Below are 24,205 nucleotides of genomic sequence, written 5' to 3'. Positions count from 1 at the left end.
TCACCCTCGATTTTCAGAGAGAGACGTGTCTCCAATTTTGAAGAAGGAGGAGGAGGAGGAGGAGCAGAAGAAGAAGAAGAAGGAGAAGAAGGAAAAAAAAGATAGAGAGACTCCGAAACGTCTTGTTCGAGTGCGAGGCATCGTGATATATTTACGCGAACGGGGAGACTCCGGTAGAAAGGATGGCATCGGTCCAGCAACCACGTTACTGAAATAGATTTCGGCGCTGGTAATGCAACGGGTCCTCCTCGTAGGCAATGAATAGCGGCAAGAAGATCAGTAGCGCGTCGGCCAGTTCCCGAGGAAAAACCGGAGGTACCCGACTCCGCGAGCTACACATGAACGTGAGTGTGTAACCCTTTGATCCCTCAGTTTGTGAGTTCTCTCGATCGATCGATCGATCGATCGATCGATTGATTGATCGATCGATGGATGGATCCATCATCTGCATCGTTGATTATTAATTGTGTTTACTTTTAATGTGATTATCACGTAAGAAAAATCTACGCGTCGTATTTCCACGAAAGTTCATGTAAATATCCGCGAGAATAGAGCGACTCTGCTCTATTTTTGTACAGTGCATCGCGCCGAAGGAAAGAGAGAGAGAGAGAGAGAGAGAGAGAGAGAGAGAGAGAGAGATTCAACGCCAAGCTGCCTGGCCTCCGCTCGTATTTTTCATGATGAGATACATGAGGGGGAAGAGAAAAGAACGAAAAAATTGACTAGCTGTTGATAGATTCGTCCGTGCGTGTTTTTAATGTTGAAAATTTCATTTTCATTGGGTATTATTCGAAATTGACGGAATTCGTATGTCTATCTAGAATTTGGAATAACTCCAACTTGCTCGGGCTTTAGCGATTTCATCGAGGAACAATTCTCGTCAACGATTTCTTCTTCTTCTTCTTCTTCTTCTTCTTCCTTCCTTTCGTTGCTAATCGGTACGATGAGTCAGAACACGACGATATGTTCCATGCCGCATAATTTTACAAGTATTAGACAAGAGAATGACGTTCGAGTTATGTCGAACGATTAAACAAGTAACGATATTATAAAAGAGCAATAAAAAGCTAAGATTTTCTAGAACATTGTATCTATGCCGTTTGGCCCGGGAAAATTTGTTTGGCCGTCCAAAACAGTATCGCGGGGAACAAAAGAGATGGCCACGTAGAAAGGGAAGAGAAGGAGTAAACGCGTTCTAAAGATACCATCTAATTCGAGAATCTAATTCACATTTATCTCACAGGCTTTAAGACTAACGTGATCGCGAACGAAAATGTCGGAATATCATGATTATTTATTTACTTGAAATATTTCAACGAGTTTTATTGGAATTATCGACGCCCATTCATATAACACGTGTCCCAGAATATGTCGAGGAATGTTGAGTCGCGAGATGACGACATTTCGCTTTATTTTTGGACACGGAACAGAGATTTTTCATCGTTGCCCCCGTAAATAAAAACGATCGAAGGATATTCAAAATTTACTCCATTTCCGAAGAGTAATAAAAGTTTCTTTTAAAAGATTTCATTCATTATAAATATTCTTCCTCTAACGACTTTTCAGAATCCGGGAGCTGAAAAATGGCGGCCCATGGCCATTTCGAATCCATCTACTCGATTGCGTATGGCACGGACCATGCCTCATTGGGTATTGGTACGTTCTAATGTACTTTTACATAATCGATATATTAATATCAAAATAAATAAGTCTATGAACTGACAGCGATTTGACATTGACAAGTAACATTTGACAATAGCTTTGAAAGAAAATATTTCGAATTAGAAATAGAAAAAGAAAAAAAAAAAACAATGTTGTATAAAAGGCACAACAACAGAAGGATGCAGAGGAGCGGAAGGAACGAATACCAACGCCACCGAAGGTACCACCACCATCGCTCTCCGGAGACTGTGGTGACCCAGACTATGAGATCATCGAATTCCCGATCCGTGGAACACCCCAGAAAACGACACCAATATCGACCGACCTAACATCCATTACGAAACATAGCAAATGTGCTCTATGCGGTACCGAGAACGTTTTCGCACGATGCGACACCTGCAAAGAGAATTATTGCGAAGCTTGTGACGACATGAATCATAAACATCCCAAGAGAAAAGCTCACGTTAGACGGAGGATCGTGACCGAGACAGCGGCAAAGAACAGACCACCTTTGCCACCAAAAGGTGAAAATCTAGGTGGTCCACCTCCTGTACCACCACCGAGAAGAAATCGCAAGAGCTCTCAGGTAGGCTGCGTCCTATCCTAAATCCTGATATCCTATTACGAAAACATCTCCTAAAATGCAATAACTTTTCCTTCGTTTATTATGTTCCCTCTCTCTCTCTCTCTCTCTCTCTCTCTCTCTCTCTCTCTCTCTCTCTCTCTCTCTCTCTCTCTCTTACATAAACTCGCTCACTCACTCTTTCTCATGTCGATATTCCCTTTCCGGATCTGCAGATACCTTTATTATAACGACGGATCTTAATACTTAATATTTATATTCGTATTATTTGACGAACGTTCACGTTGATGATTCATTGTCACTACATACGTCACACCGAGGCAACGAAGATTGTTTACCCTTCGATATTTTATTACCGTTGAATTGTTTTACAGATTTTATTGTAACACCCTCATATTGTTTTCTAATACACCATGTTACCGAAAAAGACGACTGCCGTATTCACTGAACCCATTCTCTCTCTTTCTCTCTCTCTCTCTTTCACTCTCTATCACAATTTCCGTTTGAAGGTAACGGCGTGGAAAAGACCTCCGGCAAAGTCATCATAGTTAATAATCAAAAAACAACGGAGATATTCTTACTTCGTTGAAACAGTGAATATGGCAGGTTAGGGTTAGAACGGTAACACGATCATTTTTCATATACCATTCGTAATCTTTTCCGTACCGTTACTGGTACCTTCCCATTCCTGATCTTCCTACAGGACGAGATTACACGCAGAAACATAGGATTTATACCTATGTTTATACCTACCTACCTGTACCTACGTTTGAATTCTTTACAGCATCTACCATCGGCTTGTATAAAGTTTCTCGCTTAAAAAATAAATTCATTACAGCGTATATAGCGTAGAAAAGTTTACGTTTAGGTGTCGGCATATCGTTTGGTATATCCTTCTATGCGTATCCACGATGACAATTTATGTATTCGACAAAATATACCTATGTAAAAAAAAAAGAAAAAAAAGAAAAAAAAGAAAAAAAAAGAAAAAAAAAGAAAAAAAAAAAAGAAAAAGAAACCGAACACGGTATTCCGAACGTCAAAATGTGATATCTAAATCCAAGGTGTAAGTTAAAGTTTCGCGCTTAGGCCAAACTCACGCAGAATCAAGGAGCTACGAATCGATCATTGATCGAGAAACCAGGAAGTACGAAGCGTGATCTTTCCAACGCTAGTGGATCATCGTCGGCGTCTAGGGAGACAAATTTTCAAGGATCGAAGATAACGCGATCAACGATTAACACCACGATCGAAGGATCGGGATCGGGTACCGACAAAATGTCTACCTTACAGGTGTGCTTTTATTTAAATATCGATATTGGAGCTCGTAGTTCGGTAGAACTTCAGAGTAATTCTGATGTTTCAGGAAAGATACAGGAGATATCAGGAAGCAATGAGAGCACAAGATGCAAATCGACGAAGACGTACACCATCGGATGCTTCGTCGAGAGAAACCACAAGTCCCAGGCCGGTTAGCATAGGGAGTTCTAAAGCTACGCCACCTTTACCACCTCCACCACCTCCAAGATCTATAATACAATCGACCAGCGTGTGCGATCTCACGACACCACCGCATATGTGGAATCTTGGAATGCATCAGGTATGTAATCGATAGGGAAGAGAATAAACGTAAAGAAACGGATTTTACAATGAAAAGAAATTTGTCGATGGTTGTGTTCAGGCACAATCGATGGCACAGTTAGGTCCCGGTGGAATGCCAATGATGTGGTACTCGCCGAATAATCCCTGGGACGCTTCGTCAATGAGTGCTTCGACCTTGAGTTTAAATCATCCAGCTTTATGGGCATACCCCATGGGATATCATCCGTCTCAAATGTTACCACCGCATTATCCGGGAACTTTGTCGAGACCGCACAGTCCAGCGAGGAGTATAAAATCTAGCAGAAGGTCCAGGGCACCCTCACCATCTCCAAGTATAAAATCAAGAAAGTCTATCGTCTCGAGATCGAGATCGAGAATATCACCAGGATCGCCATCGGATGCTAGCTCCGAAGATTCCGAGGAATCTGACTTCGACGATAGACTTTCTCGAGGATCGAGAAGTATCAGACGAGGTAGCGTTCCAAGAAGTATCAGACAAAGAAGTTATCAAGATAACGATGGTTCTAGAACTTTACTTTCTCGACCTCGTCGAGAGTAAGTAGTCTATACGTTTGCTCTGTATTCTAACGATCTATAGATACTCCCAAGAGTATCGTTATTCATGAGAGTTCGATTTTCTAGGAGACTAACGTCGGAGGATAGGATGACCAGTACGGAGGAACAATGGTCTGAAAATCAATCGACCAGACGGTACTCGATGTCCTCGAGAGGTTACGAGGACTCTCGAAGGAATACAATCGATTCTCGCCTTCGGAACATCGAAAATGGGACTTACCACGATCAACGACGCGAACGACGACGACGTAAAAGTACCGACGAGGAACTGTCCGATCGAAAATCTAATCCAACAGCTAGAACGAGGATCACAAGTTCCTCCGACGATCATTTCGAACGGACGGAAAAACGTTCGACGTTATACGACGACGAAATCCTTTCGACGAAGAGACAATCTTTAAGAGGCGAAGACGATTCGAGGAGATCTATCTCGCAGAGAGCTTCGAGAATGACTATGGCCGCCGAGGCGGAAAGACAAGCTCTAGATTCAACCTTAAAAAGAGAAATAGAAAATGATACCTCGGAACGTCTTTCGTCGCGTTCTATACGAAACGCCACAACGGATGTCGAGGAACTACGTAAAAGGGAACAACGAATTCAGGAGCAAAATATAATCTCGTCAAAGAGAATATCGTCGTTTAAAAGAGAGGACTCGTTGGATAAGAGTGAACGATCTTCGGTACACCGTAGCTCGAGAAGGTCTTCCATCGAAACGGATACAAATCCAAATTTAAAAAGATTATCCGCACGTGAAATATCCCGAACAAAGGAGAACGACGATAGGAGTTTAACGAGCAATAAAAAAGAATCGAGCATAGATCGGGACTCTCAAATATCTCGAAATAACGAATCGATTCAAATCAAAGAGAAGAAAATCTACGTCGAAGATAACAATGAGTCGTTCAAAGGATCGAAAGAAATAGTAAATGCGTTGAAGAAAAATTCTCCTACGTATAAAAAAGGTACGATCGAATTACCAACTGACGAATGGTCCTGCGAGCACTGTACTTTCATTAATAAAATCACCGAACGCGTTTGCGTAATCTGCTGCAAAACCAGAAGCAGTGCTCTACCTTCGAACGAGACGGATGATCCCGATCCCAACATAGAAGATATTCAAACAATCGATAACGATAACAAACAAGTGTCGGGTTCTACCGAGGATCCTAATCTCGATTTGGAGAAGAAAACAAATCTTTTGAAAATCTCGAATAGCGAAGAAAGTGGTGACAGTGGATCGACAAAGAACAAAGGTAGAACCGGACGAAAAATCAGCTTTTCTTTTGGTACCAAGTTATCCAAATGACGAAATAATTTTACATGTTACCCTCTTTTCGTAACCGACTTAGAGTTTTTTTTCGTTCGTTTTCGTTCGTTCGTTTTCATAAACACACACTAGCCCCAGCTTTTATTTTCTTTCGATTCGCGAGATTTCAAAATGTTTCTAAATATTTTTTTACCGTTCTTCTAATAGACCATCGATCATTGTTCCTCTTCTCTATATGTGTATCCTTGAATGAATAATAAAGAAGCATGCAAACTGTTTCTCACGTCTTTCGTGGAAGTCAAATGCGTAAGCGTATTTGAAATTTCACTATATGATTTATCTATGAAATTCATTATTATTCATTCAAGTTCACAATCTTTTCAAAAACGAATACGCATTTGACTTGTGGATATACCTTTACTCCAAACAAGAATCAAAAGAAAATAATTAAAGATATAAAATAAGATGAAAGAAAAATAAATACAAATCGATTGAGAAAAGAATGTAAAATCTTCTGATCAATTAAATAATTACACACATTTTGCATCAATGTTATTCATATTGACGATAAGCGATAAACAAGTAATTAAAATGAGAGACGACGAAAGAAAAAAAAGAAAAAAAAAGAAAAAAGAAAAGAAAACAGATAAGACAAGACAGGAAGAAATATATTCTGTCGTTTTTCTCATCCGGAAATGTACTTGTTCGGTTTCAGGTATAAGCCTAGCAGAAAGTTCGACAGATATGCATGACGTTAAATTATCCGAAGCATCGACCACGTGCGAGAAAAAAGATGAAGAAACTTTGACATCCTCGACACCAACATTATCCTTATCAAAAGGAATTAATCCTGAAGATATCGAAGAACTCGTAAAACGACCAGAGATATCTAAATCCAATGAGAGGATCGAAGAAACTCGTAAAGTTTCAACTGGAACATCTCCGCCACCTCAAAGTATCTCCACCCAAGTAAGCCACCACAAGTTCGAGAAATAAACGCTTAACATATGTTTGTCGACGATAATGTGCTATAATATCTAATCGAAAGAAATAAACAAAAAAGTAATAATAATAATAATAATAATAATAATAATAATAATAATAATAATAATAATAATAATAATAATAATAATAAAAGAAAGAAAGAAAATAAAAAAAAGCAACAAAAAATTGACGAGAACGTTCATTCGATGGGAAAGAAATAAATGTTTCAGACATACGATTTCCTTCCACGAGGAGGTAGTGGTTCCCTTCGTAGATCGATGTCGACTTCCAAAGGATTTTTGTCCTACGAGGATAGCGAGACAGAGGTAGGAGGAGACGAGAGCCATATCAACTTTCATCCGTCCCCTATTTAAAATTCACAAAGATTTTATCATAGTATAAAATCGTTTACTTTCGTACGACAAATTTACATCGATGGACGGATGAAAGTTAATAAACGCAATGTCGGATTGTTCATTAACGACTAAAACGTTCTCTCTCAGGCATATATCATTTCGTTCTCATTAATTCGTCTTAATAAAAAACGATACGGAGTATATGTTACAGGAACCAAACAGATTTACAAACAGTCCCGATCTTTATCCACGAACTATACACGAACAATATCTACGGCAGGCGATTTCAAGTCAGAGCAGAGATCGAACACGAAGAAATTCCATCGACTCAGCTCATCTATATTATCGCTCTAGGGTAATCAAGATACACTTGCTTTATCGTAATTGACGCGATGGATTTTTTTCTTTGTGCTAAGTAATCATAGATTTTCTTAACCCAACAGTTCTAACAACTTTGTGTCCTCGGTGTGAACGTAGGTAGGCAGGATGATGATTTATTTATTTTTCTTTTTTTTTTCTTCTTCTCTTTTTTCTTTTTTTTCTTTTTTCTTTTTTCTTTCTTTTTTTTCCATTATTTCTCCGATATATATATATATATATCACAGGCTTTAGTTTTAATCAGGAGCATCACGTGTTAAGCTTGATCGCTTTTCTTCGCGATTTCAATAAATCAAACGTAATATCTCATTGACTTTTGATATTTATATATTCTATAGGAACCTAGCCAACCTAGATTCATCGAAGTAGGCCCTAGTACATCATCTCAAGGTGTATCTACGTTGACTCGTCAAGGATTAGAAATCGTCGAGCTCTTGCGAGAAGCCGAGAGACAAGGATATTCGACTGACGACGTACAGGTGGCCCTAACACAGGGTGCATCCAATCCAATAGAATGGTTAAAGACGCAATGGCCTCGTTCGATCGAAGCCGTTCAAATTTTGGTAAGCACTCAGGGAAAGGAACAAAGAGAGAATAATATCGGTGTCCTTTCTGTCAACGAAGCGAAGGATGCTTTAAGATCGGTCAAAGGTGACGTTTGGAATGCTGTCACCATTGCTATCCAACGTAGACAGCACAAGGTAACATATTTATTTATATACATATACATATACATATACATATATATATATCGAATTATGATAAACGATAGAATTAATTTCTAATAATCTTTTTCTTCTATGACATCTTATTTCTAGACCGCAGAAATTCTAACAAAGGGCAATTTTACAATGGCTGATGTTGTTAAAGCTCTCGATAACAACGATGGCATCGTCGATGCCGCTTTACTCGAGTTACAGAAAAATCAATTGAAGCCATTTTTAATGAGGATCTGGGGTCCTCCGGTCGGGGTCGAAAACGATGGGGCTGCACCACAAGGAGGTCAGTCAGTTTATTCTTATGGTATATAAATAGGACGTAAGCTTATCAAACTATAAATACATTGATTAAATTATGTTAATAATTGTTAATAAATATATAAAGAATTGATGAAACATGGGAGAGTAATGAGGACGATGTGAGAAAAAAAAAGAATATAAAAATAAATAAATAAATAAAAAAGAAAGAGAAGAAAAATATAATGCATAAAAATTTATCCACGTAAATAGATGCGGCTGGTATAGTTGGTGGTGCAACAAGGATTCTCGAACAGATTACCAATGTATCGGATACGGAGGCGAAGAAGCAGGTAATGTCACCAATTATTGACAATTTCGTCGCATTGCAGACCGACTTTAGAAAACAGCTGGCGGCGTTAAGACAAATGACTTATAATTGGGAATACGAGAAAGACCCTCTAAACAACACTCGAGGTAATAATTCGGTTGATTTACTCGGCAGCTCGAACGGCGAAGACCCGACGATCGACGAAACCCTATTATCAAGATCGCTAGAAAATATTAATTCAAGTCAAACGGTAGATGTAGAGATTGAACAAACGGATAAATTAGAAAATACCATGGATGATAAAGATAATCGATTAGAGCGTGATATAATTGAATCAATGGAAAATAAACAGGATAACGATGATACGAATATTATAGGAAATAATGTGGGATTAACGGAGGAGAAAGAATTCGAGATCAATGACGAAAATAAAATAAAAGAAATAATTCGTATCGATGAATCGTCGAAGGTAATAAAAACTCATGATGAAGACGATCGAAATAATAATTCCAAAGAAGATATTACGCTGGTGGATTCATACGATGCCGTAGTTACGAATGAGAAACATTTCAATTCTGAAATTGCTACGGTTACAGAGAAATCCGATGATGAGGATGTTACGAAAGGGAATAAAGAAATGGCGAATGAGAATGAAATATCGATGGGCGATAGGAATAAGGAGGATGGAAAGCTCTTTCGTAACAAGACTTTGCCGGAGGATACAAAAAATATTTCACAAGAGTCCTCCCTTCAACGAGATACAAATATCGTCGAGCAATCGGATCAGAAAATGCATAATGACGCTACGGATCATACGATAACAAGAAAAATAAACGAATCTAAGATAGAGAATTTATTTACGAACGAACGTTCTACCATAAACGAGCTTGATTTAGAAGTAAACGCTGTATCTCAGTCTAAAACGATGGATTTGCTAATGTCTGCCGTTAAATCCTTGCCAGAACAAATGATAGGTCCTTTCGTAAAAGCTATGAAAATGTTATCGCCCAAATTGACGACGATCGATACCGATACCAATGTAAATGAAAACGATTATACCAACCTTGCCTCTAATCCTCATTCTGTTCATTCCGAGTCAATGATCGGAGGAAAGGAGGAAGAAAATGATAATGTAAATGATCGACCGATCGATATACCTGTGTTAGATAAAAAGGATATTAAAGATAGAATTTCTGAATCCATGGATGAAAATAAAAAGATAACAACGATCGATAGGACTTTAGAAGAAATAGAAATCGAACAATCGTCTATGGTCGTACCTGATAACGAAAATGAAAATAAAAATATATCGAAGGCAAATAACGACAACGTGAATTTCGAAGCAAAAGATTTGACGAATCAACAGAAGGACTTACGAGCGGTAGGTATGGATCGAACTGAAGCTAATACTCCGCTAACTAACATAGGACAGAACACGACAATGGATAAAACTGCAATCCCTTCGGACGTATCATTAACAAACGCATATCATTACGAGCTGTCATTGAATCATGATTTTCAATCACGAATGATAGCCGATACATACGTGGACATGCATTCTGAAATCATTGTGGATAATGAAAACATGAATACGGAATTGATAGATCTACATGATAATTTTTCAATGACGGAGAGAGCACACATAGAAAGTAATAATAATTATAATGATAATGATGATAACAATGATAAGAGAGGTAGAGAATCGATGAAACTGGATGAGGAACTATCGAATGTAACTTCACGTATAATCAATGAACATTCCAATGATCAATCGCATCTAATTAATACATCAATGATCGATGGATCCATAAACATAATATCATTTTCAAAGGAAGCGAATAACACTTCCAATGATTTCGCATTATCCCATAATCCCATGATCGACTTAACGTTTGATAACAAACATAATGATGCAGAATTATCATCGACTAATGACAAATCAATTGATATTCTAGATTCATCTATTCGTAACGATATTCATTCTAACGATTCTAGTAATTTGATCGAACTTAAAGATGATTTAATCATCGACGTGCCGATATTAACGCCAATGAAAATATCTAATGATAATCAACGATCGATTTTAATCGATATTTTCGAAATCGATAAAGATGATTTACAGAGTAATATTTTAAAAGATTCGATCGATACTAATTCGTTTAATCGATCGAAATCTGACGCGCCTTTTTTAAATTTCAATCCTAAACTCGCCGACGAATCGTTCGAATTTTCATCGCGATTAGAATCAAAAGATCTTCTAGATTCGAATAATAATGCGCCAGAAAGTTTATCCAATTTGTCCTCTTTAAATCAAATCAAATCAAATGCATCTAAATTTTTGAATATCAAACAAATAAAAACGATAGATAGAAAGACCGATGATAAATCGCGCGTAACGAAAGGTGAAAACGTTGAAATTATTAGCGAAATTATTTTATCGCCGTTATTAAATGACATACAGACAGTTCGCGAGACGATCGACGATCAAAAACTTTCTTACGAGGTACCGTCGTTCCTTGAAAACTTGAATCGAATCGAATCGCCGCCTCGACTTTTTTTAGAATCGAATATTAATGATATCTCGGCTGGTATTATCGAAATAAACATATCCGAATCTCCGATTATAGCTGTAAATGATTGCGCTCCGATCAAAGAAATAGAGAAAATTAATTCCGAATTGGAAAACGGAAAGAAAATCGTTGATAAGATTAAGGAGGAACCGATCGATGATTTAAACGTTAACATTTCCGAGAAGATTAAATCCAATGACATTGATAAAATCAAAACGAATTTAATTGAATCAATTGATAGTACGACAAAACTAACGAGAGGTGATATTATTAAAGAACGATCTAAATCGCCGGTAAAAAAAATAAGTAGAAGGAAATCACCAGTTAAGATCATAAAGAGAGTTAATACGCTTCTACCTAAAAAGATCTCGACAAAAATCAACGTCCTTCCGAGAACCAATTCTCTTGTGAAAGTGAAAAATGCAGCCGCTGAAATAATGAAGAAACCGATCGGTTTGAAAAGTATTACAAAGATTGAAGACACACGATCGAATGGTGGATCCATCGAACATATTAAAGACGGTCGCGTTAAGAGATCAGAGAATACAATAAAATCGATAAAATCATCGATCGATAATGAAAAGAGATCTGCGAGCTCTACGCATCAAAGATCGATCGAATCGACGTTTGTACGATCTAAAGAAACGACGAATATCAAGGACGAAAGAATAGAATTCGAAAGAGATGAGATTGTCGATAAAAACAAGTCTAAAGCTAAATTCATTTCGAAAATTCCCATTTTAACTGGACGATCCAAAATGTCATCTAAAAATGTGCGAGCTATAGCATCGAAGGATAAACCAATAAAAATAAATAAAATAATATTGGGATCTATACCAACGAGATTGCCTGTTGCGAGACAAACAATTTTAAAAACAAATCTAAAAGGTACGAAGATATCGAATATTTTAGAAAATGTTAAAGAGAATGATACTGTCGTTAAGAGGGAAGAAGAAACGATTAAAATCAATCGAACGGTGGATAAGATCGATGACAAAAACATTGACGTAGATAACGATGGATTTAATTGTCGAACGGGGAAAGAAAAATTAGAAAGCAACTTAGAAACTGTAGAGATCAAAACTGAAATTGAACGATCTAATAACAGTGATGACGGCGAATCAGGTTCCGAGCACGATAACGAAGAAAATGAAGAAGACGAAGATGATGATGATGAAGGAGAAGAAAAAGAGGTTTCAGACGTCGAAGAATCCAGTTCGGTTTTCGATAGTTCCTCCTCCGAGTCAGAAAATTTTACCGTGCTAATGAGAGAAGTTCCTAAGTTTAGCTCGGAGAAAAGTAACTCTGTCGAGAGTCTGATCACCGTTGAAGATCAAATAGAAAAGACGTTGCAGGCTATAAGAGCCGAATTATCGAATTACGAGTCTGACGAATTAGAGGAAAATGAAGATTTGAAACCCAACGAGAGAGATGCGAAAAAAGGGGGAAATATAGAAAACGATGATTCGTCGTCTCTGAGCGACGAAATATTTGAGGAAGCAATATCTGATGTGGAAGAGTCAATTGACATTAATATCGCTAAGATGAACAAAATAGAAATTATTCAAAATGACATTAAAATAAAGACTTTGGAAGATTCGTCGATCGTGTCGAAGAGTCGCGATGAAAAAACAACGATAGAAAGACAAAAATCAAAAGAATCTAATAATAAGATAACGAGAAATAAAATGAAATATAATTTGATTAACGACGATGCAAATAAAAATACGAGTAACGTCAATGAAATATCAAAGAAAAATACGGGTAAGATCGCGAAATTAGAGAAAAAGAATTTACATGATGTCAATACGAAAGACGTGAAAATAATACAAAACGTTAAAGCGTTACGAGAGGTCGAGACGAATGATAAAAATAAAAGAAAAAAAGATAAGGAAGATCCACGAGTTACGCAGAGTAAAAGATTTTCTTTAGTAGCCAGTTGTATACGTCGATTCGAGGGTGAAGATAAAACAGAAAGGAAACGTAATGAAGTTGAAAATGTCAACGCTACGAGAAGAGAGGGATCTCCCAAAACGGAAAGGGAGGTCAGTAAAACGAAAAAAAAATAAAAAAAAAAAAAAAAATACATCCCGACTACTTCATTATCTTACGATGCTGATAGCCCAATGTCTACAAACATGCTCGAGCTAATTAAAATTAAATGGAGAGTGGCCTGACTTAGTTTTCCTATCTCTTTTGATCATAGTAATAACTTAGTAATAGTAATCTCTCTTTCTCTCTCTCTCTCTCTCTCTCTCTCTCTCTCTCTCTTTCCTCTATCTTTTAGGGTAGACCTTATCAAGGGTAAGTACTTTTCCTTGTAACAAATAACTAACATTTTATATGTTGTAAGAATAAAGATATCGGTGTTAGATAGAAATTATTCATCAAATATATACTAAGCATTAGACGCATCTGACAAAAACATCTTCATATACGACATTGAATGTATTCGTTCATGCTTTCAAAATAGATTCCATTTTATTCTCTAAATCATAGTAAACAAATTAAAGAGCTCGTTTCTAGACGTTGGTGCCAAAGAGCTATATTTTGCATGATAAAATATTAATAATCTCTTTCGCCATTTATTTACATTTGCTATCACTTATTAACATTTTACCGTATCACGTAACTTCGCAGCATGTTCGTTAAACATTTATCTCTAAGGATTTAATTAATTATTAATTATAGATCGATCGATGTCTAAGAAAGAAAAAAAATATAATAAAAAAAGGAAAAAAATCAATTATAAACAATTATATATTATAAATTTGATTTCGCATCACGAGCTTTTATGTTCGTTAACAGAGAACGGCACGTAGATTGTTAGCTGAGGGACGTGCATCGAATTACGAGGAGGCTGAAGTAGCTGCCAGTTTATTAGCTCTCAAATTCGGAGATGCAGAAGCTATTCATGCCGCTAAGGAATGTGGTAGTGTCGAGTCTGCTCTTGCATTTTTACAACAAGAATGCGAACTTTGTACCGGACGTTATGCGATGAGTCAGGTCGGTGCATAATTCGCGATTTATATTCTAAAAATAATTACAAAGAAAAAAACATTATATAAACATGTATATATATATATATATATATACATTTTAGATGATATCCCTGTTGAAATGTACACATCGCTGTTGTAACGAGTGTGCCAAAAATTATTTCACCATTCAAATAAGCGATAGAAATATAATAGACGCTGTATGTCCGTTTTGCAAAGAACCTAATCTGAGGGATGCGAACGAAGACGACGTTCTAGAATATTTTAGTAATCTAGACATTCAATTAAAATCACTTTTGGATCCTCCTATTCACGAACTCTTTCAAAGAAAGCTAAGAGATCGGACTCTTATGCAAGATCCTAATTTTAAATGGTGCATTCAGGTAATCGCTCGGCTTTAATTCTATATTTTAAAAAGATATATACAACAGTATGAATACTTAATCAACTAAACTGTCGTTTGCTAGTGCTCGAGTGGCTTTTATGCGGACCCAGAACACAAGAGACTGATCTGTCCTGACTGCAGATCTATAACGTGTGCCTTTTGTCGGAAGCCTGTATGTAAACAAGACGATTGTAAACATATAATAGTAATAAGAAGTGAACGTATAACGACTGAACTCATTCACAGTGGGAGAAACAACACGAAGGTATAACTTGCGAACAATTCGCAGCTTGGAAAGATGAAAATGATCCAGATAATCAAGCAGCTGGTTTAGCGAAACATTTGGCCGATAATGGTATTGATTGTCCCAAATGTAAATTTCGATATTCTTTATCTCGAGGAGGTATAATTATTTAAAAAAAAAAAAAAAAAAACATATTCGAAATAATAATCGAAAACAAAAATCCTTTGGTACAAAAATAAAATATATAACATCTTTTTTACAGGTTGCATGCATTTTACCTGCAGTCAATGCAAATTTGAATTTTGTTGTGGTTGCGGTAAAGCTTTTTTTATGGGTGCTAAATGCTCGATTAGTCCCTACTGCGCAAAATTAGGCCTTCACGCTCATCATCCGCGCAATTGCCTCTTCTATCTTCGCGACAAGGAACCCGCACAATTACAACAATTACTCAAAGAGAACGGCATTGAGTACGATACGGAAGGGCCAATAGGTGAAAGGAAATGTAAAGTTCAATTGCAAAAGGAAACCCCAGCGGGTGTTGTCGATGCGATTTGCAATTCGGACGTCGTCGAGGGACAAGCTGGTTTATGCAGGTTGAAAATTTGTTTGATGTTAATCCTCTAACGATCGACTTAATTCTTAATTCTAACGAAATCATTAACGTAACATTTTATAAGTTAATCGTAAAAATGGAAAAAAAAAAAAAAGAAAAGAAAAAACAGGTAAGTTCAAACGACAAAGGAATTACTCGAAAGATAAAAATCTTTTCGCTTCTTATATTTTGTATTCTAATTCTATAGAATTAAAAAGATCCTAAAAATGACTCCCCTTAATTACTTAATAGTCTATCCTAAAATGCTAACACGTTATCCCATATTCAGGATTCATTACGTCGAGTATCTTGTTCGAAAGATACGTTCTACGCAGTTGGAACCTCTTCCGCTGTTGAATGTAGACGATCTCGAGACTTGCGTTAAACGAAGCGGCTTAAAGCTACCTCCAAATTGGTACGGGCGTGACCCAGAACACTACAGGAAAGATCTGACGGAGGTAAAAAACGAAACCGATACAAGATACGACTAACATCTGGGTACTTTTCCCCGCAGGCAGCACTACATTGAATACTTGGCGGGCCTGGTACTCAAAAGCAAGCTGGACCCTGTTGCCATCTTTGACTTGAACGATGCCAAGCAAGAGTTGCGCCGACGGGGAAAAGTTCCCCCTGCGAAGGACCAGGAAATGTCCGAGCGGGATTATCTCCAGGCGTGTATTCAGGTGACTAACCAATTCCTATCCTTCCCTTTTTCATTTTAATCCTTCCATCTAGAAATAATCTATTACAAGTAAAGAAAATAAATAATATAAATTAATATACTAAACAAATTAACTTTCTCTCGTTAAGGTAGGCTTTTATCTTTTAAATTAATTAATTACTCATATTATATAACTATCTCCCATATATTTATTTACATTAATCTTTCATATTAAATTTGTCCATATCAAATGGATGTATTACTATTTTACAGATTGTACAAAAGGAAATTCCACTGGAATAATAGGAAATAAACACGTGAGAAACCTTCAAGATTCTATATAAAAAAAAAAAAAAAAAACAAAAAAAAAAAGAAAGAAAGAAAGAAAAAAAATCTACGTTCCACGTATTTTAATGCGGTACTTATTTATTTTATCAGTACCCATCGTATGTAGGAAGCAATTCAAAACTCAATAAATTACTATGTAGGCAATGAGCCTAAGTCGTTTAGTACAATAGGATGATACACTTTTTAATTTTTGTTTTATACGAGCTCTTTTAAAAAATTTGTCAAACTCTTTCTATTAGGTGGCGTCATACCTTGATTTACAATATCTTTCATTTTATTTATATTTAATTTCTTTATCTTTGGTGTATTTAAATTTTTAGTTTTAAACCGACTCGTGTTACTCTTTAAAGGAATTTTCTTACTTTCGTTCGATTGTAATTCTGGAACAATGTTTCCAGAAATATTTAATCCAACCGTTTTGTCTTTTCCCTTTTTCTTCTTTTTTTTCTGTAGAATTTTAGATTTCTCTAACGTATTGTCAGAGGTTTCAACTTTTCTCTTTGGTTTATTCATTTGTATTTTTGTTCGATGTAAACAAACAGAACATTTTATCGAGAGTTTATTCATTTCCTTCTTTTTACATTTTTTTATTAATTTAGCTCGAACCTTAGATACTTTGTACCCATCGGTATTTGTTTTAATCATCTTACCAATTGAATGGGAAATCTTTCTACCAGGTAATATTCGTACTTGATGATTTATAGTCGCCCAAAGAGAACCGCAATGAGAACACATTATTGAAGGTCCAAAACATTTTTTTGGTAACTCTACCTCGTTAGCTGCATTTCTACAACGTTCTCTAAAAGTACACAATCGAGTTAATTTGATTCTAACCTTAAATTATAAAGCAAAGAAAAAATATATTTATACTTACATATAAAAGTTTTGTAATCTGTTTGCTTCTGGACATCGCAACTTCGTCAAATATTTAGTTACATTCCACAAGTGTTCGACTTTTTCCATGATCTCGTTTTATCACGAATTGAATTAAAATCCTATCTTTAATACCAACAAAATTATTGAAATATTCACTATTTGACGCATAAAGCGTAACTGAACTTAAACAAATAAGCTCGTAGAGTACTTACAGGAGAATATTATAACCTCGAACACGTGTTACAGCAGTGCAGCCAACAATGATATAATCCAATTCTCCGTATGAACATGATTACGAAAGAATTCGCTAGATGGCGGCTCAATTTCACCCGCGAAATTTTGAAGGGGTACAGAACAGTAAAAAATATTACTTTTATTATATCTCTGTTAATCTTATAATGAAAATTATAATAGTAACGATTTTTAAACTATAAACAAATACATGTATCAAATTCATGTATACTCATAAATCATTATAGAGACTGTAAAAATGTAATAGAAATCTTTTTGCTTATCTTTATTTACACAGAAAATATACATATGGAGTAAAACGTGATTTTTCGTTTATTATTTAATAGCAACGTAAAATTTTCTTTGAATTTTACTATTTAATATTATGCACTGACAAAGTAATTTATATTTTTTACAACAATAATGTTAATGAATAAAACGTTTTACTTCATAAAATTGATTCTGAAATTTGCTTGCATAAAAACCTATAAATGTATAAATGTAATATATATATATGTATATATATATATATATATATGTATATATATATGTATATATATATGAACACATCTCATGTGACCAATTCCAATTCATATTATGACCATTTATCGTAAAACAAATATAAAATTATAACTTCAAAATGTCTTGTACCGCTAAAGTGATTTTACGCGCACTAATGCCATAGTTATCAATTAAGACATTAGGAGGACCAGATCTTGGTACTTCAGGTACAGCAAGTTTTTTAACAATAATATTTCGTTCCAAAGAAACGGCAGAAATTACCGCTTCCCCTAAACCACCTTCGGGATAATGATCTTCGACAGTTATGATTTTACCGCCGGTCTCTTTAGCATTCTTTATGATTGTTTGAGCATCAATTGGTTTAATAGTAAATGGATCAATCACACGAATATTTATGCTGGTCTTTGCTAATTCGTCGGCTGCTTTAAGTGCTTCGTGCAGAGTTACTCCAGCACCTATAACAAGAACTTGATCTTTTGCAGTAGACTTCAATACTTTAGCTTTTCCGGCAGCAAATATTTCGTCGTTTTTATATACAACCGATGTAGCTGGACGCGAGGTACGAATAAAACAAATGCCTTTCGTATTAGCAGCCAATTCTATGGCACGTTCGGTAGAGACAGCATCGCACGGATAAAATACCGTTGATCCAGGTATCGTGCGGAACATAGCGATATCCTCCAAACCCATTTGTGATGGTCCATCTTCACCGATCGACACACCACAATGTGAACCAACAAAATTTACGTTCGTTTGAGAAATTGCACCCATACGAATCTATAGCATTAAAATAAATGATGTTAATGGATTACATAAACTTGATATTTCTCAAAATAATAATAATAATAATAATAATAGTAATAGTAATAATGATAATAATAATAATATATAATTTTTACCTGATCGAAGGCACGTGTAAAGAACGTAGCAAACGCGGAGACAAAAGCAACAGCACGATCCCTGCAAGCAGTACCGATGGCAACACCGACAACATTTTGTTCGGCTATAAAACCTTCAATAAATCTAGTTGGATCGACAGTCTTTATTTTCTCAGCGAAAGTAGAATTTTTAGTGTCGCCATCCAAAGCTATTACGCGTGAATTATTCTTCGCTAACTAATAGGAAGAAAAAACAAAAACAACAAAGTAAACTTTGGAACGTGCAATTAACCTCTGATATAAATAGACCAATATAAATAGACAAACCTTGGCAAGAGCAGTGCCATAAGCTAATCTAGTAGCTACTTGTTCTCCGAGTTTATAACTTGGAGGCGAGGCCAATTTAATGTTACTAATGTCTATTACTGGAGCATCGTCAACTAATGGTTTTTGAGGATGTAATCCCAAGGGACCAGGATTTTTTAAAAGTCCAGTTAAATGCTGCAAATAAAAGAGAACAAACGATTATCAACAAATTATCATCGATTATAATATTCATGATATTGTACCTGAATTATTTCATTTGCTTTAGTTCCAAGAGGCTTTCCATGCCAATTGTCTAAGTCTTCTATATTTGGAAAGCTTTTACCTTTAAATGTTTTTGCCAAAACGGCAGTCGGACGTCCCTTCGTATTTTGTGCTTCGTGGAATGCCTATCAGAATAAATGAATAAATATAAATGTTAAAATTGTAAATTATGAATTCTTAGGCACATACAGATGTAAAATTAATATATACCTTAGCAAGTTCTTCAACATCATGACCATCAACAACTAATGCATTAAAACCAAAAGCCTCAAGCCTTTTACGATAAACTTCCATATTATGTTGAAGAGAAGTAGGTTCACTTTGTCCCAAACGATTAATATCAAATATAGCACACAAATTATCTAGTTTATAATAAGATGAAAAATGCAATGCTTCCCAGATAGATCCTTCTGCTGCTTCTCCATCGCCAATTAGACAGTATACTCTAAAGAAGAATAAAATTGTTAACTTTTGTTAAAGTAGAGCGCATAAAAAATAATTTTTATTTTATTTGTATACCGGTAGCTAGCCTTATCAAAATTCTTTCCCACATAAGCCATGCCTGCTGCAACTGAGAGACCTTGACCTAAAGAACCTGTTCCTACGTCTATGAAATTAAGCCTTGGAGTAGGATGGCCTTCTAAGTCACTATCAAACTTTCTTAAGTTTAATAACTCACTGGCTGGAAAAAGACCAGCTTCTGCCCAAGCTGTGACATAAAGAAAATATATTTTATTTCTTTCATTTTATTATATCACAATTTAGCATCAATTAATTATAACGTTTATATCCTATATAATATTTTACCTGCATATAAAATAGGCGCTGCATGACCTTTGCTGAGTATAAATCTATCGCTACTTGGATCACGTGGGGCTGATACTTTGTAACGCATTGTATGGAAGAAAAGAACGGACATAATTTCTGCCATTGAGGAACATGATGTAGGATGTCTATAATAATAAAATATATTAGTTAATAAACAAATTTTTAATTATATACAAAAAAAAGGAGAGAAAGTATCGATAATAAATATATAGTAACATTGAAACTGTCCCAAATCCTAATATCAAGATCATATTTATATTTATAATCATAAATTCTTATCAGGGTCAAAGTGCCACTCATATCAATCGCGCGATGTACCCCAGGTCGAATAAAGGACATTAATTAGAAGAATAAAAATTCATATTAACGTCCTTAATTAATAGTAACAATTTAATTTTTTAATTTCACGAATTTATAAAAAGTAATCTATTCGATCTTTCATAACCTTATCGTTATAGCGTTAACCTAAGCAGAATAAATGTGAGGTTATGTACAACTTCGGATTAAAAAAAAAAAAAAAATGAAAAAAAGAGTATACATATTACAAATGAATCAATGTCATATGATTATTACTTCTGCAATTATATTAAATCCTTCAATTTTCTTTTTATATAGTAATTATCGTATTTAATAGATATGTGTGAAGAACGACGATATACACATAACAAGATATCATCTGTGCATGCTAACCAATTATTATTTAAACAAGTATTACGTATAAATAGAAATATAATCGTTAAACAAATAGAAACATTCTAAGAACTATACGTCTAGTGAAAGGCAAATTCAAGTACAGGATGAAAAGAAATATAGAGAGAAAGAGAGAGAGAGAAAAAGACAATTATCGTTTTTTCTTCTAAACACATAATAATTCCAAATGAATATAATTTACTATTGAATATACTATGAAATTAAAGGAAATAGAAAATCATATGTTTATCAATATTTATTAAGGAAATGGTCTCTCATTAAATCATTGCAAAAGGCGCGCGCGCGAAAAGGAAAAAGAAAGGAAAAGAATGTTAATGTGCATAATAAGAATTGAAAAATAAATATTTTTGTAAAAAAAAAAAAAAAAAAAAAAAAATATATATATATATATATATATGAAAAATAATAATTATAATAAAAAACAAACCCGCTTTTTGATGATTCAGTTGCTTTTATGCTTTGCAAACGAAGTCTATTTGCTAAGTCCTGTAACTTAGTTACCTCCGTGGAAGATACCATCTTGAATATGAAGCGTTAACTTGAACGAATGTATATTCTACGAGAAGTACTGAATAACTAAAGCCGGTAACAGATTCTACGAGTTACATACTTGCGAATTGTAAATTTCCCCTACCACTTGACATCCTTGTCGCTGATATATTATACACTTACATCAAACGATCGTAGAACATCCGGTTATCAAACTTATCATTACAACAATTCGCAATTTACTTTCCACACATGTATCGATTATTTTTCATTATTTTTTCTTCAAGATTTATCATAATCATATGTACTCGCACGCGCAACAAGTCATCAATAGTTTTTGCCAATTGATTCGATACTATAAAAAATCATGCTCAGTCATCATTTTGATTTATCGAAATTTAATTTGAATTTTAAATTACACCGTAATGCATCAGATATTTTCTTTTTTTTTTTTTTTTTTTCTAAAAATAGAACGAATTTTTACTCGATTATTCGATTGAACAAATATTATTAGTCAGAATTTTACGGAAGATATCATTTTCCCGCAAAAAGTATCATACGAGGTTTTAATTTCTAACCTATTCGCAACGAGTCAAGAACACATCGTAATTCCTTCGTTTTGTTGTAATTCCAATTGGCAAAAAAAAAAAAAAAAAAAAAAGAAAATAAAAATTACGAAGCTGAATCAATGATTCATATTTTTCCGTCGAGTTGATAGAAAAAATGCGAAATTCCATTGCTTATGTTAAAGTAATTTCAAATTACTTCCTGTATTTCAAATAACTTCGATCTTCAATTTTTCTCTTTTACGTCGTAAATTTCATTGAATGTATAATACGTGATCTTGAATTTGTAAAATTATATTCATGTATTATATTTATAAATTTCCATAGTGTAACAAGTATTCTACACAACATACTCGTGCTATATATATATATATATATATATATATTAAATAGCATATAGGTACACGTGGAATTGCAATTTCATTATTACAAAGCGTTTCTTGTCGAAAGGTATAAACTTAAAGAAAAATAACCTCTTGATAACAAATTTAAAAACTTCATTGATTGGAAATGTTAATTACAATAGTAATTATTGTTCGTTAAATAACTTGTGATGTCATTGTTAAAGGTAAAAATAAAAAAAAAAAAAAAAATTATACGTAATCCGAAGGTTTCTTACATCGACATTGAAAGGATTTAAGAGTACGCATAAAAAGAAAAAAAAAACGTTAAATACGTTCGAATGACGTAATATCTCGATACTGTTGAATAATACATAAATATGAGGTCTTAAAAAGGCTATTTTGATCTCGGTAGTCACCTGTCATTACAAATATTAGAACAAATGATCCAAGGTTTCCATAATCGAATAAAAGATTAAATATCTATATATAAACGAAAGATTCATCAAGAAAAAAAAAATTGTTCATCGTAAAATAAATTTCAATGATATGATAAAAATAAAAAAGAGGGGAAGAGAGAGAGAGAGAGAAACAGAGAGAGAAATAAAAAGAGAGAGAGAGAGAGAGAGAGAGAAGGAAAGATAATAATAATGCCGGTAATATGTGAAAGTTGTTCTCTTCGTGACAAGAGGTAAGAAGCACAAAGAGATTGCGTATTACAAGAAAATATAATCATTCGTAATCCTTTAACCAATATTAGAATTCATTTCGTTCGGACGATATCTGCGAATGTGGCAGTAAATTCGCTTATCACGCATATCATCGTATGATTTCAAAGATGGTCGCGCAAACAAAGTCTCTCTCTCTCTCTCTCTTATATTCTACCGTGATGTACTTTGTCATTCTTGACGTCCGTCACTTTTAATTTCTATTTCAATTCTTAAAACAACCGAAGGTCATTTTAACGCTGGTAAACGTTATAAGAGACGTAATTTATTATAACGTTTTAAAATGGACTCTTTTCGGCGCGAATTTATAAAATTTCATCTACACTATAAATCATCGATGATAATATAAAACTTTAATATTATTGGTAACATATTATTACTGTCTAACGATAATTTCACGTTAGACATTTTATTAATGCATTAACGAATATGAAAAGTCTTACCCAGACTTGCTGCTTTGCGTGGCCTCGATCGAACGAATCCTCAATTTATTAGCAATATCTTTTAATTCCTGAATAGTTTTTGATTCTGGTTTGTGATAGTTCGCCATTTTTCCAATAAAATTTTTTTATTATTCGATATAAGAAATTTGACTTATTTCGTAATTAATGGAAAATAACAAGATTGGTTAGAACTCGAGCATGCAACAAGTAGAGACCGCGCGAGCACGAGGAGGTAATAAAACCGAGAATAGATAAAAGAACTCGAATTTCCAACTCAAATCGAGTCGATGCATCGAACTTTCATTCTGCATTTTGCGCGCCAACAGATGGCGCTGTCCTAGCCTCGTTCGTAAGATACATTAAGGTGACTTCAAGGCGAATTGACATGAATGTTATTGAATGTCATGTAACGATTATTTTTCTTCATTAAAAGAAACTTATAAAGAAAGAAAAAGAAAAAAATGTCCATTCTTTTTTCATAGATTATAAATTTTAATATTTCTTTCGCAA

At 34.8% G+C, this 24,205-nt stretch overlaps 3 protein-coding genes across 10 annotated transcripts; 1 reads left to right on the top strand and 2 right to left on the bottom strand.

Moving 5' to 3' along the window:
• Nucleotides 1–120: 120 nt before the first annotated feature.
• Nucleotides 121–16,661, top strand: LOC124423482 (E3 ubiquitin-protein ligase lubel). 6 transcript variants are annotated; one of them, XM_046961232.1, is made up of 22 exons: nucleotides 121–344; nucleotides 1,567–1,656; nucleotides 1,826–2,248; nucleotides 3,335–3,538; nucleotides 3,612–3,845; nucleotides 3,927–4,402; nucleotides 4,490–5,676; nucleotides 6,406–6,659; nucleotides 6,905–7,000; nucleotides 7,242–7,385; nucleotides 7,747–8,109; nucleotides 8,227–8,410; nucleotides 8,638–10,080; nucleotides 11,323–13,310; nucleotides 14,074–14,271; nucleotides 14,369–14,647; nucleotides 14,732–14,821; nucleotides 14,896–15,052; nucleotides 15,156–15,486; nucleotides 15,775–15,900; nucleotides 16,000–16,168; nucleotides 16,420–16,661. In XM_046961232.1, exons 1-22 carry the CDS (start codon nucleotides 258–260, stop codon nucleotides 16,447–16,449), a joined length of 8,553 nt encoding a protein of 2,850 aa, XP_046817188.1. In that variant the 5' UTR covers nucleotides 121–257; the 3' UTR covers nucleotides 16,450–16,661. The 6 variants fall into 6 exon arrangements, with proteins under 6 accessions (XP_046817188.1, XP_046817189.1, XP_046817190.1 ...); XM_046961233.1 differs by lacking the exon at nucleotides 15,775–15,900; XM_046961234.1 differs by lacking the exon at nucleotides 16,000–16,168 and having other exon boundaries at nucleotides 15,775–15,943.
• LOC124423490 lies at nucleotides 16,333–17,719 on the bottom strand. Of its 2 annotated transcripts, XM_046961256.1 has the most exons (3): nucleotides 17,583–17,719; nucleotides 17,369–17,493; nucleotides 16,333–17,293 (listed from the first exon to the last, which is right to left on the bottom strand). In XM_046961256.1, the coding sequence occupies exons 2-3, from the start codon at nucleotides 17,455–17,457 to the stop codon at nucleotides 16,690–16,692; spliced, it is 693 nt and encodes a 230-aa protein (XP_046817212.1). In that variant the 5' UTR covers nucleotides 17,458–17,493; nucleotides 17,583–17,719; the 3' UTR covers nucleotides 16,333–16,689. The 2 variants fall into 2 exon arrangements, with proteins under 2 accessions (XP_046817212.1, XP_046817211.1); XM_046961255.1 differs by having other exon boundaries at nucleotides 17,369–17,589.
• A 9-nt stretch (nucleotides 17,720–17,728) lies between these two features.
• On the bottom strand, nucleotides 17,729–23,940 carry LOC124423488 (transketolase-like protein 2). Of its 2 annotated transcripts, none has more exons than XM_046961246.1 (8): nucleotides 23,696–23,940; nucleotides 20,397–20,542; nucleotides 20,109–20,298; nucleotides 19,800–20,034; nucleotides 19,571–19,714; nucleotides 19,329–19,502; nucleotides 19,023–19,238; nucleotides 17,729–18,900 (listed from the first exon to the last, which is right to left on the bottom strand). In XM_046961246.1, the coding sequence occupies exons 1-8, from the start codon at nucleotides 23,800–23,802 to the stop codon at nucleotides 18,229–18,231; spliced, it is 1,884 nt and encodes a 627-aa protein (XP_046817202.1). In that variant the 5' UTR covers nucleotides 23,803–23,940; the 3' UTR covers nucleotides 17,729–18,228. The 2 variants fall into 2 exon arrangements, with proteins under 2 accessions (XP_046817202.1, XP_046817203.1); XM_046961247.1 differs by lacking the exon at nucleotides 23,696–23,940 and adding an exon at nucleotides 21,556–21,713.
• Nucleotides 23,941–24,205: the final 265 nt, after the last annotated feature.

The sequence above is a fragment of the Vespa crabro genome, chromosome 4 (genome assembly GCF_910589235.1).
Source record: "Vespa crabro chromosome 4, iyVesCrab1.2, whole genome shotgun sequence".
In the NCBI taxonomy this organism is placed as follows: domain Eukaryota; kingdom Metazoa; phylum Arthropoda; class Insecta; order Hymenoptera; family Vespidae; genus Vespa; species Vespa crabro.
This window is presented reverse-complemented; position numbering and strand designations above follow the sequence as displayed.

What these genes read in the sequence shown, in the direction of transcription:
- LOC124423482 (XM_046961232.1), top strand. Translation starts at nt 258, where the DNA reads ATGAATAGCGGCAAGAAGATCAGTAGCGCGTCGGCCAGTTCCCGAGGA. An exon ending in TCCGCGAGCTACACATGAAC is followed by an intron (nt 345 to 1,566) that starts GTGAGTGTGTAA and finishes ACGACTTTTCAG; the next exon opens with AATCCGGGAGCTGAAAAATG. An exon ending in ACGAGGATAGCGAGACAGAG is followed by an intron (nt 7,001 to 7,241) that starts GTAGGAGGAGAC and finishes TATATGTTACAG; the next exon opens with GAACCAAACAGATTTACAAA.
- LOC124423488 (XM_046961246.1), bottom strand. Translation starts at nt 23,802, where the DNA reads ATGGCGAACTATCACAAACCAGAATCAAAAACTATTCAGGAATTAAAA. An exon ending in ATGGCACTGCTCTTGCCAAG is followed by an intron (nt 19,239 to 19,328) that starts GTTTGTCTATTT and finishes TCTTCCTATTAG; the next exon opens with TTAGCGAAGAATAATTCACG. An exon ending in TTACACGTGCCTTCGATCAG is followed by an intron (nt 18,901 to 19,022) that starts GTAAAAATTATA and finishes TTAATGCTATAG; the next exon opens with ATTCGTATGGGTGCAATTTC.
- LOC124423490 (XM_046961256.1), bottom strand. Translation starts at nt 17,457, where the DNA reads ATGGAAAAAGTCGAACACTTGTGGAATGTAACTAAATATTTGACGAAG. An exon ending in AGATTACAAAACTTTTATAT is followed by an intron (nt 17,294 to 17,368) that starts GTAAGTATAAAT and finishes GTGTACTTTTAG; the next exon opens with AGAACGTTGTAGAAATGCAG.